Source organism: Furipterus horrens, unplaced genomic scaffold, assembly GCF_987537825.1.
Source record: "Furipterus horrens unplaced genomic scaffold, mFurHor1.1.pri manual_scaffold_17, whole genome shotgun sequence".
Lineage (NCBI taxonomy): Eukaryota > Metazoa > Chordata > Mammalia > Chiroptera > Furipteridae > Furipterus > Furipterus horrens.
This window is the reverse complement of record NW_028327187.1, coordinates 96,419,437-96,434,561: the sequence shown is the minus strand read 5'-3', so window position 1 is coordinate 96,434,561 and position 15,125 is coordinate 96,419,437. Positions and strand designations below refer to the sequence as shown.

At 36.4% G+C, this 15,125-nt stretch overlaps 1 protein-coding gene across 1 annotated transcript in view; it reads right to left on the bottom strand.

Annotated features, from left to right (window-relative positions):
* Window positions 1-227: 227 nt before the first annotated feature.
* The window catches only part of TMEM47 (transmembrane protein 47), a 31,080-nt gene continuing 16,182 nt past the window's right edge, over window positions 228-15,125 (bottom strand). Inside the window, exons 2-3 of the mRNA XM_090264380.1 lie at window positions 12,896-13,036; window positions 228-3,543 (exon numbers count right to left, since the gene is read on the bottom strand). Coding sequence (XP_090120506.1) covers window positions 3,365-3,543; window positions 12,896-13,036 — 320 coding nt within the window. The 3' untranslated portion in view covers window positions 228-3,364. The remainder of the gene's footprint in view (window positions 3,544-12,895; window positions 13,037-15,125) is intronic.

Here is a 15,125-nt window from a genome sequence, read left to right as displayed (position 1 = left end):
AAAACATTTCCTTCTTTTTGTTGTTCAGATAACTCAGCTGCAGAGGATAGAAAGAATCTTGAGAATTGGAAATAAAATGTAGTTTTAAAGAAGTCTGATATAAAATGAGCATGTCATTAAGCTGTGTTTTCAAAATGATATGTAAAGGAGAAAATGAACCGAGCACACATAATCTGGAAAACTGTTAAAGGGTCCACACAGTAGAGAAGACACAGAGCCAAGCCACATCAGTGAAACCACTTTTATTTCTATTTTTTCCACATAGATAACTTCATGTCAGCTACAAAAATCATGAAATGAAGAACTGATCCTGAAACTGCAAACTCAAAACCACTGGAGTGATAAACAGGGAACCCCCAGAGGACTGTTAGAAAAAATAACCAGTATACCATGAATTCATATTTAAGTCGTAAACATGTCATGTATTTTAAAATAATAAATATAGAACAGCAATAGAGAAACTAATAGCATGAACAGCATGAAGTATATTTTATTTTTAAGACAGATGAAATTTCTAGGCACAGTTTTAGGCATTAAAGAGGACACAGAGGCATAGGTTAGTGTGCGCTGCTCTGTACAAAAATACAGTCTGAATAAATTACATTGCTAGCCATACAAGTAGACGTCACTTACCAGTCAGTTCATTGCATGTTTAATAATATACAGGTACATGCTAATCCATATATATCATTTATATTTCAAACACATAGGTCTCTCTATATTTGTCTTTAAAATTTACATGTTGAACTTACAAAAAGCTAAACAGTTGTGCAAGAAATCCAAATAACTAGCCCTGCTGAGTACTTTTTGCTATATGTGTGTGTATCTCTCTCTCTAAGATAAACAATGGGTATCTAGTTAACAGTCTTGCTTGTAAGACATCAGACAAACCTGAAGCTGTAGACATAATGTTAATGCAGGCGAAAATTCACTTGTTTATTCTGATAGACGAAACAGTATTTCAGATGAGCAACAACAACTCATATAGTACTGAGCTTGTTAGTAATGAAACACTTCCAACAATGGTGATGGTAGAAATTAAGAAATATAGCATAGGGCTCTTCCCTGGGAAGGGGGAAGTTATAAGAAATCTACTTTTCAGTAAACTGCAAATATGTGTGCCTTAAGCCGATAACACGGTCTTGTCATATTGACAGAGAATAAAAACTTGGTAAGATGTGACATGTGATATTATTCTGACAGCACACTGCATCCTCTACTAGGACTAAGAAAAGTGCCTCATTGATGTCAGCACCAAAGTACTGTTCTTCCATTATTCAGGAATAAAGAGGTTCTCTCAAAACAGAGTGTTTAGTAGCCAAAATCCCTTTCCAACAAATATCGTATTTCTCATGCTGCTCTGACAATATGCAATTAACTGCAAGACAGTCTGGCCCAGATTTTACTATGTATATTTCTCAAGAAAATTGCTTCAAAAGATTCTATAATACTAACATCTTTCTGGAAAATTTCCACTCAGTTTCTTACAATTCTACATAGAAACATAAACTTTTATAAAGGTTTCTCTCTAGAATGCATTTAATCACTTTTTTTTCTGTCATTGGTAAAATAAGAATAAGCCTGGTACTTCATATTTACTTTGTGATTCTATAGAAAAGTCAAAAGATAAGCAATTTTTTAAAGCATTTGAATAATAAAATAGGTTTCATTTTTCTGTTGTTTTGGCAACAGTTCTTAAGACAAGCTGAAAGCAGAACTCTGCTTTGGGAGGTAAAGCAAATTATTAAATACTATTTATGCAGTACTGCTCTTAACAGATTTTGCAATACAAGAGAACATAGGCATGTTTAAATGATTTTCCAATGCTTCTTTCTGCGAGAGGGCCAAAACCAGGAATACTGTTTTTTAGTGTTTTTGTTAACAAAAATAATTATTTATAACTTTTATATTAGAACTGTATATTTGATATAAAAATATGTTTATAATTAAACTATCCAAATTTGTATATTAAACAGGATAGACAAGTTTGCAGTGTGAGATTAGTTGCAAACTTATCCCCTATTATTGATATTTCCTTCCATTTGAACAGTCAACAAATGATTCCCTTAACATAAACCCACCATAATCGTGTGCACAAATCAGTTAGCCCATTAGTTAATGTCAGAGGACCAGGTGATAACCAGGTGAATTCCATTTAGACATTTATATAAATCTATCACTATTCCTTTATTTTTTGATAAAGACATTTAAAATACTTGAAAAAAAAGCAGCCTTCTATTTTAAACAAAATGATCAACCTAATTGCTACTCTCTTTTGAACTACAGTGCTTACAGGAGAATCATTAACGTTCAGAATAACACCATTTCAATTTTTCTTATACAAATCTATTAAAACTTTCCAGTGAAACAGTAGAGAACATAGAGAAAAAGCTTTAATATGTACTTTTGTACGGTAAGTAAGTGTGCATACCGATCTAAGCCTCTTAACAATGTGTACAAGGTTAGTGTTCAAATCACTTCACTAGAGCAAATATTAATTTTATGTGTAATAGGCAAATGCAAGTGTAGGGCTAGGGAATAACTTATTACCATTTATGGCCCATCTTCTATAAAAATATTTAAGTTTGTTACATATGCACAATTATTTGCTGTGATGCTTGGTAAATGACTTGACGGGTACTTAGGACAAAAGCAACTCATGCATGTTTCTTTCTAGTTGCCCCAAGGAAAGTAGAGACTCCCAATTTTCCTCATTCTAGATATGGCTGAGGTACAATTTCTAATCACATAATGAAAAGCACATTGTCTCCAAGTCTTGACTCCCTTCCCAGGGAAATGCTGATTGCCAAAGAGTACTCTTGAAGATGGAATATGTACCATTAACCACTTACATTCAGAACTCCCATTAGATGCTGATGGGCAGTTCACTATTCAAGAGCTCACTCAAGCAAAAAAAAAAACAATGGCAATGAAGTCACTGGGTGGGAAAAGCAGGTGATAAGGACTCTAACAGTGGAATCCTTGTCAGAACAAAGGAACTTCTAAATGTTGCTTATGCCAGCTGCTCCCCTGCAGGCAATAGGAGAATCGGGCATTTCTCATTCCAACTAGTTTCTCACAATGGTTGCTGTCATATAGACCCTTCACTTGTCAAGAAAAATGACATGAACATATTGGAAGTTTGTAGCATTTGCCTATGTCTAATCAGCTCTCTTAATTTGTGCAGGTCCCTAAAATGGATGTAAAAGCTGGTTATGATGTTGACAGCCAAAAGGCAAAAGATATTAAATCAACTTAGCAAACTGCTTCACACTCCACAAGTGTTTTAGAAAACAGTGAGTTAGAAAAGATGCAGATGTAATCCTTGTTGGACGTTTTTTCCCCCAATTTGAGACTATTCGTTCTAGTAGTAGTCTTCGTAGTTCTTAGGGTTCAGGCAGTAAAGGATGGCACCCCCAAACGAGAATATAGTTGCACCCCACGCCAGGCCATAACCCCAATTGAACTCGTGGTAAATTTTCAAGCTCACAGTTTCAATGAACTTGATGGGGTAAAGGACCAGACTGCAAACCTGTAAAACAACTACAAGAAAAGCAAATCAAAATTAGAAAAATACATTTACAGGAAATAAAATAATAAAGCACATAAATACACATAGGTATGAGAATTACTTTTTAACCAAATAAACATAAAAGCCAAAACATTTGAATCATCGCTTATTCTAGATGGTATAGACTTTAAAATATTGACCATTTTTCTCTGTTTAACAATATATTAAGAATTACTCTTATTAATTAGTAAATCACTATCATAGTTTTGGACAAAATAATTAGTGCAATATAGTAATTTATATGGGAACTCAAAGTAGTAATTCTCACATCACAAACATGTACAGGGGTGGGCAAAAGTAGGTTTACAATTGTACAAATAAATAATACAATAATTAATAAATAAATAAGAATAAACTGTTCCGTGTACTCACAACTGTAAACCTACTTTTCCATACTCCTGTATGTAACTATTAGCATGATAGCAGGCAGTACTAGTTAAGTTTAACTGTTCCACTACGCAAAACCTATAAGTAGGTCTCCAAGAATAGTGACCCTAAGTATGAGCTAAAACCCTTATCATTTATTTATGCTCCCGAGGAACTGGGGACTTGGAATTCACTTGTATTTATGAAACAGATCCACTCATGAATCAAGATGTGCTTTCGTTGTTGCTGCTTCTCACTATCATCTACCTCAGCCCAATATTCCAGCAAGTCCTATTTTGATGAAACTATTTTCATTCTTTCCCTCTCATCCCGTCCACACCCCTCATCTTTAAAAGGGGGCTCAAAAGTCACCTTTGTCAAAAAGCTACACTCAGTTATACCTTCCCTATTACACACAACAGATGACATTTATAGATTTTATTTAATCCTTAGTCACTTTAAATCTTCATTCAGTCAGGGCTAAAGAGGAAATGTGATGAGTCAGATAATAAAATAAAACAAGCCAATTAATCAGGAAAGAGGGCTTTAAAAATATCTAAATAGAGTGTGATATTTATTCTGTGGATATCTTTATATGAGACATGGGATTACACAAGAGATGATGTCTTCCATTCAAAATCATGACTTTCTGTTGAGTCAACTATTATATCATTTCCATTTTATAAATCAATTTAACTGCAAGAGAATTTATGGGATGCACCTGCCCCATTCTCTACTCTATGAAACAGACAATATTCTCACTGAAATATCTGGGGTACAGTAATATGTAACAGGAGTTGGAAAACTACCAAATCTGGTCTGTTGTTTTTCACTGAAACACAACTAGGCTCATTCATTTATGCACTGTCCCAACTGCAATGGCAAAGTTGAGTAGCTGCAACAGAAACAATGTGGCCCACAAAGCCTTAAATATTTACTATCTGGTCCCTAATTTTAAAAAGTTTGTAAACCCTGATATATATATATACATATACATATAAAGTAAAATTTTGCCTGAAGTGATTATTATTTAACTCATCTTAAAAGTACTACAGATTCCAACAGTGCAACAATGAAAATGTAAACAAGGAGTAGAAGGATAAACTTTGATAACATAAAAAAGACAGTTTATTACGTTTGTAAAAAGAGCAACAGGATGGATAGTATGCTTAATTAACCTGGAATTATGTGTTTTAAAACCTATTCTCATCTGTTCTCAGTACCTGTAAAAGATCATTATTATCAATATGATTAATGTTCCTAGAAAGTCTGTATTAAACAGTCATCTATCTCTAGTATAAAACTGATGAAGTACAGAAAATTGATGAAAGCATTAATTCCTCAAAATAATTACTTTCTATGAAGCCCTAACTAAGGGCTAGTGACCTTTCTGGAACTTGATATAAGAATTCTAAACATTCCTGCCACACAGGTCAGTAGCTCCACATCACTATTGACAGCGAGTGGATAAATAGGTCCATTAAAAAAGAAGACTCTCTCAGCATCTAAAATAGAAATCACACCTTGTTGATAGCTTAAAAATCTCAGGAAAAATGGTTTAAGTTGTTGTTCGGACAACTGACAGCATATTATATAACCCATAGTATTTCCGGCCAGTAAGTGCTAAATGTGTATCAATTAAAAAAAAATTCAATCGGCTCTGTGCCTTTGTGAAAGGGTGCTTTCATGTTTTAAATGTCTTAATACTGACAAGAAGTCAATTACTATCAACCATGAGCTATAGGGGGAAAAACTTCAAAGTTACTAAGTGAAATTAAAAAAAAAAAGGTATTTCTCCTTAAGGTTTCTGTATTCTGGTCAGTAGTCGAATTACAACTGATCCTGGCAGGATAGGACTGAAATATGAATGAGAATTAGGAACAGCAATCCATCTACTCATTCAACAAATGAACTCATTCAATAAACACTTGAATGTTCCTAAAGTGATACAGTTTAAGGTGCTGGTCACAAAAGTGCTATCCTCATGGGTAGGCAGTCCACTGTAATCAAATATAGAATGTGGCAGGCATTGCCAAGGGACATAAAATACAAGAAAACAAGTAAACAAGACAGAGGATGCTATCTTCTCCTAGAGAGAGTTGAAGAAGACCTTGCTGGGGAGGAGACATTAGCGCTCAGACCTGAATGAAGTGGGCGGTGCAGGTCACTATAGCAGGGAGTCAGCAACCCCAGGGCAGGGCAGAGGCAGTGCAAAACTCCTGCTGCAGGAGCACACTGAGTGAGGTGAAACATCAGTAAGGATGCTGTGGTCGAAGTAGAGAGAAAGGAAGGGAGTGAGTTGCATGAGATGATGGAAAAGACAGCCGGAGATGGACCTGTGAACCATGCTCAGGGATCTGGAATTTATTCTAAATGTGATGGGCAGCTGCTAGAGGAGTTTGAACAGAAAAGTAATAACTGACCTGAAATATATTCTAAAAGAATTAAACTGCTTCTTTGGTGAACCAACCAGTCCCTGGAGTGAGATGTTTAGCTAGACTGCTTTTAATATTCATTTCAGTGTGTTTTATTTAGCAACTATTTGGCCTCCAAGGTATAATATAATAACTTAATTTCCCTCTAGTGGAAAGGTGGAAATATAACTCCATTAGGTTCCACTGGCATACTCTCCCGAGCAGCTTTCTTTGAGATAAAACTGTATTGTATTGTAGCCAGATGAAAATTATCCTAAAATGCTTTATGCCTGTGAATTATTTTACACTTCTGGAATCACAGAGAAATGCATGCAATAGCAAAATTGAGAAAACAAAAATATTATCCTGCACTTGCAAATAAATTTCTCCATTTAATAAAATACATCTATGCAAGCCAAAATGCCTCCTTGTCTTTCGCAGATGCTGCAAAGGAAACAAGCCCAAAGGGCTGAGAATTCAAGAAAATACCACCATACTACTGCCATGTTTTACTTGACCACCAATCAATGAAACATAATAGGCTCTGGCCGTGGTGGTCCCTACCCTGTAACTCAGAGACCATGAATGTGAAGTTTTGTAGCACTTTAGAATGTGAAGGGAATTTGAGGTTCACTTGAATCCCCCTCTCCACTTTTTAACAAAGAGGCAACATCACTACTGACCGTGAAACTGTGTGCATGAGCAGAACTTACAGGTACTAATTCTTGTGCTATGGCTAGTTTTCTTTAAGGGGATGTTTTGCAATGTTTTCAATACCGAAACATCCAAAATACTCCATATTGGAATGTTCACTATTTTCTTAAAGGACTATTTCCATGTGTCAACATTTATTGGATGTCCACTGTGTTTTAGGGGGAGGGAATAAAACAGACTGGACATGGCTCTTGCCCTTTGATATTTCCTATTGTACAGTATGTTCACTTGTAAGCCACTCACCACATGTTTACTGAGCTCTAACACTATTCCAAGCACCATTCTGCCTGGAGAAAGGAGGGCAGGCTTCAGAGAGGAAGCATCAGCTGAACTGATTCTTGAAGGATAGACAGGACTTGGTCAGGAGAGCAAGATGCCTTTCAAGAAGAAGCAGTTTGTATGCAGCTGAGAGGTCTAAGAAAGTGTGCCTACAGAAAATTCACATGGGTGGAATGAAGGGTACATTCATGTGGGAGATGTTTGGCTCAAACCACAAAAGCCTTAATGTGTCATAAAAGGAATAAACTGGTTTCTACAGGAAGACATTTCGCAGGTTTAATTGCAGATGCTGTTGGTGCTCTGTCCAGGGTCTCATATCACCACTGCACAGCCTGACTTGCACTGATCAGTACCTGCACGGCTGTGCGTGGCTTTTCCGCTGGCTACTGCAGCTACATTTTCTGACTGTAGGGTAGGTTTGGTGTTCTGTGTAATTAACACTGCTATCTCCTCTTGTCATCAACAGTCCTTCCCAATGATTTGCAGAACTTGGTTTATAAATACCCCCGCATTCTCTAGTTCTTCCTGTGAGAAAGCTCTGAGGTGTGTATTCTATACTGGTTTTCAAATTTTTTCCAGGAAGATTAAGCTCCAGCTGCTTACAGTGACAACCGGTTTGATAATGTACTCTTTATTGGCTGCCTTCCCTTCCCTTTCTCACTTTCAATTTCCCTTCTTTTACCTTCCAGATAAAAGTACTTGCACTTGATTCCTTGTATCAGGTTCTGCCTCCAGGCAAACCAAGGGGACAAGTGACAAGAGCAGATTTGTATTTCAGAACTACACACCACCTGTGTGTGTGTGTGAGACAGACTATAAGGGGAAGGGACTGGAGAAGGATGGGCCCGTAGGAAGTTAGTCACTGAATGGATATTCGTGTACAGTGATGACAAAGGTGACGTCAGAGCATAAGACCAGGGAATGTACAGAAAAGACTACAAAAGAAAAACCGAATAACTGGATTCTAGGAGAGGGGAAGGAAGGAATCACGTAGCAGTTTAAGTCAGATGTTATCACAGAAAAATAAAACAAAGCACAGAAAGTTCAAATTTGGGGACTCAGATTATCCTCAACTAAGGCAGTAATGGTGGTATATGAGAAGAAGCTACAGACTTAGAAGATAATTTAAAGACAGAATTGATAGGATGTAGCAGCCGATTGCTAAATACACCATGTACACAGAGGAAATGATAATTTGGAGAACGAAAACATTTGCCCGTGAAGGATTAATATGAAATTATCGATTTCTTTTCTTTTTAAAACGTAATCTATAACTGCTAAAAATCATCATACATGTGAAATTAATTACTGGCAGTGATACTGTCAAATTGTTCTGGCCAAAGGATAGTTTGAAATTTAAGCTGGACACTAATTTTCCCATCCAAATCTAGACTCACAATACCTCCAGTCATCTCACTGTGTTACAGGACAGTGAGGAGGCCTGCAATACACAAGCCTCTTATCAGAGCTGAGAGATGCGAAAGGGTTGCAGGACACTGGAAAAAAATCATCACTTCACATCAAGTCATTTATAGGTGGCTTTTTTTGCAGATATATGAAATAAACATCGTTATTAATAATACAATTAGTGAGAACTGTGTTATTTAAAATCTGAGTTATGAAAGACTGGGAATTTTCTGCCATTTGTATTAAAGGCCTTGGAAAAAAAGGAAAAAGAAAATCCTAACTCCCTGTGGGACATAAAAAGATCTGCAGAGCCGGACAATAAAAGACCCAGAAAGAGGCAGCCCCTCTAATTTCATGGAGTCTCCATGACCACTAGATGCCAGTTATCAGAATGTTATCATATATTATCTATCATTGTCAGTCCCACAATAAGAAATGTGCTATAGTCAACTCTACTGGAAACGTGCGCAGCTTTCCTGATGTGCTACGGTTCAATTGTGCTGCACTGATCAGTTTGTGGGCTTTATGACATCTCAAGTTGCTGATTTCCTTTATGTGTTGCTCCCCAGATGGAGTAACTGGAGTTACAGGATGGATTCCAACTGCAGCTGGCAGCTGAATTCAAAATTCAAGGCTGATTCGGCTCTTGTTTCTCTAAATGTTATGCATACTCAATTAAAGATGACTTGTGAATCCTCACTTGGGTTTTTAAGTCAGATAGGTGCCCTGAATTGAAACCCTAACTTTGCATCTTACCACTTGGATAACCCTGGGGAACTTAACCTTGCTGAACCTATTTCTTCACTGATAACGAGGGAAAAGACACACCTAATCTTAAGATTATTTTCAGAGATTGAGTATGCTAAGCATCTAGCGGTGTGACATATGGTAGGTGCTGAGTTAATTACTATAATCAACATGATAGATAACAGCTTATTCTGAAGTCTAGACTTCTAGGACCAGCAACTAAGAGAGATGTGAAATAATGGGACAATGATTTAGATGGGCTGCAATGATGGCTAGCTCTTAGCTCTTCTAGCAGCTGTTCAAGCAGGAAATGAGCCCACCCTGAATTAAGGACCTCAAAGAAAAAGAGAAGATTAAAAAAAACCTTTAAAATCTGTTTGGCTGGCTTTATATTACTTAATCGTCACCTTTTAGTAAAAACTCTTCAAAGTATATTATCAAACACAAAGTACAGTCACATACTGTAGGTTTCCAACATATATTTGTTAATGAATTAAAACATGAATAACTGAAATAATCAGTGTTGCAACTATTACTTTTTTGAGCTATGTTGGTCTTAGCTTTGTGGTCCCATGAAACTTGCTGGTTCATAAATTGCAAAGAGAGAAATGGCTTAAGAAAAGTAGAATTACAGTTAGCTAGCTATTTACATGCCTTTTTTCCCCTTATCAGATTACAAGCCACAAACCTTAGTCATCTTTCCATCCTTCACTCAACCTTATCAAGTGATTCAAGAGTACCAGGCACATCACATGGTACCAAGTTAATGAAGTAAATATGCAGGCCTGTGCAGAACGTTTCCAAGCAGTAGTGCTGTATCTGTTTTGATTTTATGTGGTGCATGTCTCGGCAGAAAAGAGTATTTCTTTGTTGAGAAAGATATCATTCTCCATGTGTGTGAACACCACGATAAGGCTTCATATTATTCGAAGAAGAAAACATTTTGAGAAAAGAGAAGTGCAGACCACTTTCAAGCAGACCACAATGAATAAAGTGGGGAAATGGCCCCAAATACATATTTGCAAAGAATCACTAAACTGAATTACAAGTGAGACAAGTCAACCACTAGAATAAGTATGTTTACTAAAAAGCAAGTAACATAAACAACCATGATTTTAAGCTAGCGTTATTTCAAATAGGCAGATTTTCCAACCTTGTTCATCTTAGGCCCAAATCAATGATGGTTATTATGTGTAATGAATATCTTTTCCAGAAATCAGCTACAGGCAATTCCTTAATGGCTTTTGCAGATGGAAGAGAGAAACCCTTTCATGGCATGTTTCAAATGACCATCTAGTTTTGCCTTGCTTATATGCAAAGTGAGCACTAATGGTTATTAAAAAAGAAAAGAAAAAAAAAAAAGTTTCCGTACACAGTAGTGTCAAAAGAGAAAGAGTCAAATTAAATCCTAGCACATGGGCATTTTTCAAATGTAGCAGTATAATGCTCATTTTAGGTCTCAGTGGGTAGAATTACACTACATGAATATTGCTGTAGAGATTCCTTTCATTATGTTATAATTTACTAATGTTTGTGATAGCTAGAGCTCAATCAAAATCTTTGTTTTGATCAAATCCAATACTTTTAACTTACTGTCGTTTACAATATGCTTTCTCTGGCAGCCAGTAGTTATTTTCACATTTCCATGAACTTTGCTGTACTTGGAAAGACGTATGGAACTTTTCAAGAAAACAAAACAAAACTGGAAACGTCCAGTTACTTTTCTAAGCATGTTTATAACAAATGCTATAAACAACAACTTTCTTTATAGATCCTGCATATGCCATTATGTGGTAAGTTAAAAGCTAAATGGGATAGTTAACAGGTAGCACAATTATATTAGATATTTATAAAATAATGCCTATAATATCTCTATGTTGTTCCTAAAATCAGAAATTTCTGAGTATTCTAAAATTTGTTCAAAACATTATTCCAGCTTTAAAGAATGGTATATCATTTCTGAACAATTTATCAAGAAATTCTATTACAATTAACTACTATGTTAATAAATCCTAGCTGCAAAGACAAACTTCTACTACAATTAAAATATCTAAGTTATTTCACTCAAAAAATAGAAAAAGCCATGGTAAATTCATGAAGCAAGAAATAAACTAGAGAACAGTGATGGACTCTTTAGGAGACTCTTCATGTTGTACTATATGATTCGCAATAGAGACCTTTTATTACACAGATCAACAAAATATTGATATCATAGTCACCACCTAAGATTTCAAAATATTTTTTTTTTTTGTAATGGTATTTTACTGGGTCTGGAATAGGCACCCAATAAACAGCTGAATGAGTGAGGGATTTAGGAGTGACAAACCACTAGATTGACCAGTATAACTAGTAATGTATGTGATCTTGAGCAAGTCACTTAGGAGATTTCAATCAGATGTACTTCTGCATTCCCTCAGCCTTGCGGACCTTCATTTTTATGACACATTCTGATCAGTCTTCATGGGTATAAGAAGATAAACAAACAGCAGGGGGCAGCAGAACACTTCTGATTTAGTACCCTTCAAATCTTCAGACATTTCATTTATTCCCATCTTTATACAGTGTTTTAAAAATCCACCTAATAGCCCAGAAGGTTCTGTCAATGTCTTCATTATTGACAGTCACAGGGGCTTATTTTGCAGTGTTCAAATCAGATATGACTGACAGGGTAACACTGAAAGCACCGCAAGAATATTTCGGTTTGAGTCATAAAGAACAGCTTATTCAAGGCTATCCTTATAAATGGAAATTGAAACACATGAAACAATGCACTGGGATTTTACTCTTATTAGCCTCTTTTTAAAGGAGGCACCTGCCTTTTAGTAAAATGCTCATTTTACCTTGGGTGATATTTTAATCAAGGAATGCTTCATACAATGATGGTTGTTAAATTAATGAGTATGCCATTGACCTCATACAATTCAATTGTCTGAGGGTTTAAATGAAACATTATGATTTTTCAGTATAACCATGTTTATGTCCAAGTAGATTTATACCTTTAAAGGTACATATACTGGAATTTTCTTTCAGTTTCCTGTCAGAAACAATAATGTCACCTTAAGATCACCAAGGGGGAAGTAAAGGGAGGGGGTGGAAACTGGATGTGAGAAGACTGTTAGTAAACACATCTGCTGTAATTCCTAAGGCAACAACCCTGTCAAGAACTATTATTTATTCACCTTTTAGAAGTTTAGAAATTGCCACTTTGCTCTGTGAAATGCTTAACACACTAAAAACTGATAATATGACAAACCTGTAGCCAATTTACCTTCAAACACAACAAATGCCTCTCAATTTGTATGCAATGCAGCAACTACATACTGCTTCTGCATAAGAGAGGACAGTAGATCGGTTCATGAAACTTTAATACCTGTTTGAAAGAAATGAACACATTTACCTGCTGCAAAGAGCATGACAGCAACAGGTCTGTAGAAGCGCCTTCGAGATCCCACGCAGATAGAAATCAAACCCACCAGGAACGCAATGAGAATGATGGCAGCCCCGCCCAAGAGTAAAGCCAGAGTAGCAATCTGCCAATCTAGAAAGGAAAAAGAAAGACGTTGCTTTTAAGCAGGAAGTCCTCAAGGAATCGAGAGAACTGTGCTCAGCAGCCGTTACCCTGCTGCTGCTAAATGGATGTGAATTTACTGCATGCTAAGCATCCTTTGGGGCTTGAGATGTTTTGCAACAAAAAGTACTATAAATGTCCTTCTTCAGAGAAGTTTCCTACGTTAAATTCAGCAGTTTTTTGACCAGGAGTGTGCCATGCTTTCCTTCCAAGGATCCTATTTTAAGCATTCATGTTCAATTTAATGCCCCCTCCATGACCTATTTTCTTTATTATTATTTAATTTGCGATTGAGCTATATGAAGTTCATAAATCTTAAGTACAGAAAGTAGAGACCTCGATGAATTTTAATATATAGTATATGCCCTAGTAACTACCATCCAGATTAAGACAGAATATTTCCATCACTGAGAACATGCCTTCATGCCCCTTCCTAGTCTTTCACCTCCCCAGGGGCTATGGGCCTCTATCACATGGAGTCATTTTCCTGCTCTTAAACTGTATATAAATGGTTTTAACTGTTTTGTGTCAGGCTTTCATGATCCTCATATCCATCCACGTTGTTGCTTGTGGCAGCAGTATTTTTTTCTTAATTGCTGTCCTTTCTTGGAAAGCATTGTCTGCGCGCGCAGGCACGCGCGCTTGCACACACACACACACACACACAAACACACACCCAACCCCCACCACCCTCAAAAGTAAAAACAAAACAAAAATCCATCAAGTTTTTACTTGCCATTCTCCCCTCCTCTGCTTCACTAAAACAACCCCCCAACAAATTAGCATCAGGGGGATCTGTTGTTCGTTTTTCCTCCCCTCTTTCATTTCACTCTAACCTTACTGCTGTATTTACTCACACCAGGAGCCCAAAGGAACTCCGGCTGATTAGTGCCTTTCTTCATTCATGCACGGAGACAGTAAACAGACTGACCACTTCCTATGTGCGGGCCCCTGTACATGGATACTTTAAGAGTCTCCCATTCCCTGAGTGAAACATAAGCCTCGTTGAAATGCATCTGTCATTCCTTTTAAAATAAAGAGGTAGAAATAGCATGACAGAAAACTGGCCCATTTTCCTTTCCACAAGAAGAGCAACATGTTCTCTAAGAACAAGCAAAGTGAATATATGAAAGCGCTATCCAGCTTCTCAGGAAACATCACAGAAAATGACACAGAGGAGTACATTCTTCAGCAATGGGTTGTTTGGAAGTACCAGGGTGCCTCTTCTGGCTCTCACTTTAATGTATGTGCAGGAAATGAAAACAAACTTAATCCATGCTTACATTGCAATGTAGTCTATCCAAAGTCAAGAACTCATGATATGTGGATGTTGCACGCTGAAATTATCTCTCTAGAAACCTTTCAAAGTGCACTCTTACTGCTGGAGGATAAAAGGTGAGTGGAGGAACATACAATACCCTATATTTTCTCCTTTCATTTATACTTGTTTATCCCTGCCTTGTGGGTCCTCTTGTACATCCTCCTCTCCTAATCAATTCTGGATATATAGCTGGCACTGAACCAGAACTCACGCTGTCTTTAGGAGACAAACAAACAAAGGGGAAAACAGAAGAAATCCAGTTCTTAAAATACAAAGGTGAATCACAAGAAAGTGGGGAAGATTTTTTCCTGCTTCCTATTTGTAACAAAGTCATATAACTTCAAACAAAAGTGTCACCTGGCTTTCAACTAGAGTTTAAAAGGATACTTATACTATGGCTTTTTATTTCATAACAGCATGTAGCTTTGAATTAGGAAAAAAAAAGAATCTTTACGTTTGGAAGTCTCTAAATTTCTTTGAAAAAATTTATACATTGCACAATTATATTGCACTTTAACATAACAAATATTTATGAAAACTTGGAAGTTAAAATTTCCAAATAATAAATCAAATTTTCATTATATCAAAGTGTTTGGGGTACAAAGAAAATAATGAAATCTATTCAACCATCTATGCAGTTCCTGGAGACTTTGTTTAAGAGAGCCCATGCTGAATACTTTCTAGTTGTACTATTACTTTTATCAAATGGTTATTACTCTCAACAACTTCCTACAAATT